This window comes from Eimeria mitis, genomic scaffold (genome assembly GCF_000499745.2).
Source record: "Eimeria mitis Houghton genomic scaffold, Emh_scaff3341, whole genome shotgun sequence".
NCBI lineage: Eukaryota > Apicomplexa > Conoidasida > Eucoccidiorida > Eimeriidae > Eimeria > Eimeria mitis.
This window is the reverse complement of record NW_024015238.1, coordinates 1-6,147: the sequence shown is the minus strand read 5'-3', so window position 1 is coordinate 6,147 and position 6,147 is coordinate 1. Positions and strand designations below refer to the sequence as shown.

Here is a 6,147-nt window from a genome sequence, read left to right as displayed (position 1 = left end):
TCTTCTTGAATCCATTCTATGAGCATGATGGCGACGTCTGCGTCCATGTCCTCTAGGGCGATGAAGCTCGAATTTGCCTCTTTGAAGCTTCCTGTTCTTTGAATAAACGAAGGATTCTTCCAGGTAGTTCATTCCACATACCAGAAAACATCCTCTCGAAGACTGGTGAACGACAAGATAGAAGGGCTTTGCTGCAAAGTATTCCTTGAGAGAGCGTATACATACGGCAATGCAGTGCTTGTAGAATAAACTCTCAACATACTTCGTGAACCAACTTGAACAACTACACGGTCTGACCACAGATGGATCGACTGGGTTGGAAGAGTCAGTGGGCGTAGGCCGTACCAGTTGCCTCCTTGAAGAATCTGAGGAAACTCCATGGCACCGGCATTGGGCTTCCCTTCGTGGCATTTCCTTACTTTCCTGACAAGTATTCGAAAACATCGCATTGCAGCGAACCAGGCGTTGCTCCTCGATTCGGCTCCGAGTCAATATGGATCAGCCGACGGAGGAAACGCATCTCCACTTTGAGGACCAGACGGCTGCCTACCTGAGAACTATTGAGACACTTGCCAGAGGGCCTAGAGACCAGGACAGGACTAACTCGAAGGATGTTGTGATCTGTCCAGTTAAAGAAGAAGCGCACATAGCCGCGTTTCGCTCTGCATATCCCGACGGTTTCACAAGATGAGATTTCTTTGAATTCGTCCCGGGCATCGAGTAGGGTGAGCTTTGTAACATCAGGCAGATCTGTCAGGCATTGTGACTGTCTTTAGCTTTACACACAAGTGCAAATGCACGACTACCTTCGGTGCCTGGGTTTGCTCTATGAACTGGGGCTGTTTGAGAAGCATATTTAAAACTGAGCTACCTTCATTTGATATGGTTATGGTAAGTGCATCCCAGTCCTCTCGATCTCCTGAGAAACGTTTTCTCGTGACTGAAAAAAATGCTTCAAAAAGTGCCACAGGTTACCGTTCGGGCATAGCCTGGTATTATAAATATTCTTAAAAATGGGTCTGATATAAACTGAAAAAAAAATGTTATCTGAATTACCAAAGCTGGAGCTCGAGCCCGGCTGCTTGACCGAAGGAGCCCAGGAATAACACCGTGCCATGTTCAAAAAACTCTGTTTATATCCATTAGCAAACTTTGATCATCGACATCGCTTCAACTGCCACTTATACCTTCCGAATCTTCCGGGCAATCGGGTAGAGCCTTCTTCTTTGCTGAGAAAATATTGTAGCGGTGAGTTTCTCACAGTTACCCATAGCAGTAGCGAGAGTGAGGGGGGGAGAGGGGGTCGTACCGAGATCCCTGAGTAGGTCAAATTTAGCAATTGTGACCTTGTGCACAAGAAGCTGAAAGAGCGGCTCCACAATTCCTTCCGACATCAGAACGTTTTTGCAATCCATGATTTTGAACTGGCAAAGGAAACAATCGAGCTGGCTTATGGGAATACATCATAGCACAGCACGCGCAACATGTTCGCCACAATCAGGTGTCAGTGGTTTTCCACCGCTTCAGAGATGCCTATCAAAGAACCAATCAACAAAGTACGAGAAAAATGAGGATTTGGCGCTCATTACACAGCTCAGACACCTGAACCAACAGTGCATCGCGCGTCTCCTCGCACATGTACAGACAGCTCAACGCCCGGCGCCTACCGAACTCTGTTCACTTTTTTGTTTCTGCAGAAACGACCGGCTTTCAGATGTTCAGCCCCTCGTTACATTCATCGGTTCGTTTGTTTGGGAGAATATATCATTCAACTGTCGGATTCCAAACATGACGAATATCTCCACGCGCCAATTCACGCGCGCTCACCGACTTCACGTAACGCTTCAAGTCAGCGATGTTCACCGCACCCGATCTGAAGCCGTGTAGCTTTCTACTGGTGTATACTCACTCCTTTCTGTTGAGATGCGCATGTTCGATATATGTATGAAACCTATGCATGCAGCTGTGATCCGGGCCAGCATGTGAACACTTCCGGCAGAACCACGGTATCCTGCTGAAATTTTGATCTGGAATTACCCATTGGCCTATTCAAACGCAGATCCGTACCAAGTGATCACGAAAACCAAATTTCACGAACCCATCTAGGCGGCACGACTACTAANAACGCAGATCCGTACCAAGTGATCACGAAAACCAAATTTCACGAACCCATCTAGGCGGCACGACTACTAACAAGAACTGTAGTAACTTTTACTTCTTCCCACGCACTAACCCCCCCTTGAGTCTACCTGCAGAAGTGCAAGTTTCTGGGCAGTGCTCCAGACCCAGCTTTCAAAAAATTAAATTTCCAGCGAGGACCGGTTAGTTCCACGCTTTACGCGCGGATAACTGAAAAATCAGTTCATATTATCGTCGCCCCGGATTTAAAACAATGAAGCTCCGGCCATTGGCGGGTACATATTCCATTCGAAATGACTGTTCAAGTCCGCGGCTAACTATTTAATTTCTTTGTGGATCGTGTGGCGCTTTAGAAATTTGTTGTATTTACGAAGTTGGAGAGGTTGGGGCGTGTTCCTGCGGTTCTTTGTTGTTGTGTACCTCGACGGCGGCTTTCCCTCAGCCCGTGCTTCCGTGCATTCCAAGATCACGAAGTGCCGGCGCTCCTTCTTCTTCATTAGAAGCGTCGTTGCACCCTGTGCATGGGCAAGTGGAGAGCATGACAGATTCGCCCGTCCGCCAACTTCTGATCTGCTGGCCAGAACGCCCTGGCCGCCGCCAGCCACGCTGCNGACAGATTCGCCCGTCCGCCAACTTCTGATCTGCTGGCCAGAACGCCCTGGCCGCCGCCAGCCACGCTGCAGGAGTGGTTGCGGAAGATTCCGAAGGACTCTGCTGGTACTTTCCTTGAGATAAAAAGCAATGTTAGGAAAAAAATACACTTTAGGCGGAGTTTCATCTCGGGATCACCGTCCTAGCTGCCGCAGGGAGCGGCAGACACCAGCGCAAGCGGAAAAGTCCTTTGGGTGTCTGTGCGTCTGAAGAGCCATCGAGCCCTCTTTATGCATGGCCCCCTGGAATGAGAAAAAACGAAAGGAGAGAGGCGGTGGATGGACCTAAACGGGAGAGACGTGTTGCCGTTCCTCTCCGTCTCTGCTACCCAAGTTTGTACAGGAGAATGGCGATTTGCCCCACATAAAAGAAGATATTTGTTTTGTGTTCGCAAGAAGAACAATTTGCAAAATCTCTTCCCACGACGCAGTGCCAGTTGGGGGAGTATTTGGCGTCGAAGAAGTCTTTGATGTGCTTGGAAATATCTTCTTCCTTTTCATAGCGGGCCTTGGCTATGGTGCCCTGAGCCACCGCATCCTGATACAGTTCTGACTCGGGGTCAATGTCTGTTAATGGGGGTCTCACTGCCGCCATTTTTTAGGTTCGGCGGTGTATTTAAATGTATTAATTATTTTTAGGCCTTTAATTCAAGTGTATATACTACACAGACTTGCTTTCTCTACAGATTCAGGTGAGGGAACCACCTGGCGCTGCCGCCTCGTACAACACTGCTAGGATGCCGTTCTCCGTGTTGGGTACGGCTGCGTCGTCTTGTCCTGGATTACATGAAAATATTTTGAATAAACACATTTAATTTATTTATTTTTCTGTATTAAGATGCACAATTCGTCGCAAGGCAGCTGATTTTCTAACGCAGGCAGCCTCTCAGAAGCAGTGCACCTGTGCGGCTCGGCGCTGCTACTGCTACTGGTAAGAGGGTCCTACTAGGACTTGTGCTGAGAGGGCCCTCTGGCTCTTCTGTGTTGCTGCTGCAGCTGCTGGGTGTTTTGTTTCCTTCTTAATTCACGCCGTTGCCTTCATTTGCGGTGTACGTGCACATGCCTAGCGAATAGAGTCTCAATATTCCCTGTATTTCTCATCTCTTCTGCTCCTGGTTCTTCTCTACAGCTCGCTGCATGCGGCTGCGTTTCCTGCTGCTGTGCCCCTGTTCATGATGATGTTGGAGCAGTTTGCGNCAGCTCGCTGCATGCGGCTGCGTTTCCTGCTGCTGTGCCCCTGTTCATGATGATGTTGGAGCAGTTTGCGGTGTAGGTGTTCTGCTCTCTGTCTCAGGCGCGATGCGCCTGCCTTCTGCTCCTCTACTGCCGATGTACGAGGGAAGCTGCAGCTGCTGCAGCCGCCGCCTACTCTTCTGATGCAGACAGGCCACCGTCTAGGGAGTTGGGTGGTGGGCCTGAGAGCTTCCTGTGGATCTGGAGGCCTCCGCCGCACCCCAGTGCCGTCTCGGCTCCCTTCCCAGCATGCAGAGGAGGGTGGTGCAGGCGTTGGGGCTGATGCCGGCGGCGCCGGGGCTTGCATGCGCCCCTCGGCGGGGGAGAAGAGTTTCTGTGTGTTTCGCCGCGTAGGACGGAGTCCGTCCTGGTCTTCTTCTCTTGGATATTCTTGTGGCGGCGTCGATGTGCTGAGACGCCCTGCAGGAGCCGCTGGCATTGGTGGTGGTGGTTTTTCTTTTTCTTCTTTTTCTTCCGTGAGGTGTATTGCATCGAGAAGTTTCTCTGCTCCTCTCGGTCGGGTATTTGCTTCTTCTTCTTCTTCTTCTTCTTTTTCATTTGTTTATCAGGGACGGTTCGATCTCCCCCGTGTTTCTGTGCATTCTGCGTGTGGCGTGGGTTTCTCTCCCCTCTCTCCTCCTCGTTCTTCATTGAGGGTTACTATTTCTTCTGAGCCCCTATCCTCATCACCCCCCCCATGCCCATCACCACCACCACGACCATCACCATCATCATCAGCAGCAGCAGCAACGACGAGAGCAGCAGGAGGAGCACTAGGCGCAGCAGCAGGAGCCCTAGGAGCAGCATCCGGGTGCTGCGCGGTGCTGCACAGCTGTGGTTTCCTGCGGCAGAGCGTTCGGTTCAAGATGGTGAAGTCTTCTGCGTACCGGCGACGGAGCCGAGCGTCCCCGACCGGGCAGAGCCAGAAGGCTCACCTGGGTGTGCGTCGTCTCTCAGCAGAGTTTGTTTCTCCTGGGTGTTTGTTGGTGAGGCAGCGGCGGTATATAGCGTGGGGTTTCGAGAGTAAGAGAAGAAAACGACACCAGAAGATGTATCCCGGTGAGAATGTAGGGGTTACAAAGGACTCTTCTCTGGTTTCTCTGGTGTATGGACGCGTGAAGTATACCCACGACGTTTCTAGAGATATATTTCTCTGTAATGTTCTTCCTGAGGAGAGAGAAGAGCTGCTGCGCGAGGATCTGTGGCGCTACAGAACGGAACACGTAAGAAGCAAAGAAGAAAACAGAAACATCTGCTTTCTAAGGAGAAAATACACCCCCGCCTTCCCCAAAACCCTCGTAAACCCTCCAACTAAACCCCTACCCAGACCCAAATACCTCAGCAGGTTCGATCAGTGGCAAAACCCTACACTGCCGGATGCACCTTCTGTATGTGAAAACAAATAAAATAAAAATACACAAGGAAATTCATCCGTAGGTGATAAGTAAATAAGTTTATTTGTTGGAAGGAGAAAGAAAGAAAGAAAGGAGGGAGAGAAAGAAAGGAAAAAGGAAAAAAAGAAAAAGAGAGAAGAAAAAGAAACTGATGCTAGAACAGAGAAATAAAGAAATATACTACAGGTGAAGCAAACACTAACAAACAGACGCACAAACAAACAATACAGAGAAAACAAACAACTATAAACAAACAAAAATAAACAAAAACATAAACAAGAAACAGAAACAAATAACAATAAAAGAAACATGAACAGAAGGAGGCGAATTTCATGGGTAGCTAAGCTGCTCGTTGCCTCATCTGTTTCTGTTTTTTTTTTGTTTTATTTGTTTTGTTTTGTTTGTTTTGTTGTTTTGTTTGCTTCTTCTTGTTTTGTTTGTATGTCATTGTCTCATTTATCTGCATTTGTTTTGTTTTTGTTTTATTTGTTTTGTTTTGTTTTGTTTAGTTTTGTTTGTTTCTGTTGTTTCTCTGCTCGCTGCAAAGAAAACAGAAACAAACAAAAACAAACACCATAGACCCACCACCACGTACACCTCCTGGGTGTCGTGTTGATTCCCTTTTGTCTTTTTTAAATATTTATTTTTATCTTTTTTATCTTTTTTATCTTTTTTCTTTTTTTCTCTTCTTTCTCCTCTTTCTACTGTCTCTATCGGCGTTGCTAGCACAC

At 48.2% G+C, this 6,147-nt stretch overlaps 2 protein-coding genes across 2 annotated transcripts; both read right to left on the bottom strand.

Moving 5' to 3' along the window:
• Positions 1-3,114: 3,114 nt before the first annotated feature.
• EMH_0065060 (dynein light chain, putative) lies at positions 3,115-3,384 on the bottom strand (the record flags this gene model as incomplete). The annotated part of the gene is made up of 1 exon (XM_038022574.1): positions 3,115-3,384. One exon carries the CDS (start codon positions 3,382-3,384, stop codon positions 3,115-3,117), a length of 270 nt encoding a protein of 89 aa, XP_037878428.1.
• A 770-nt stretch (positions 3,385-4,154) lies between these two features.
• On the bottom strand, positions 4,155-4,580 carry EMH_0065050 (uncharacterized protein; the record flags this gene model as incomplete). The annotated part of the gene is made up of 1 exon (XM_038022573.1): positions 4,155-4,580. The coding sequence occupies one exon, from the start codon at positions 4,578-4,580 to the stop codon at positions 4,155-4,157; it is 426 nt and encodes a 141-aa protein (XP_037878427.1).
• Between the last annotated feature and the right edge of the window lie 1,567 nt (positions 4,581-6,147).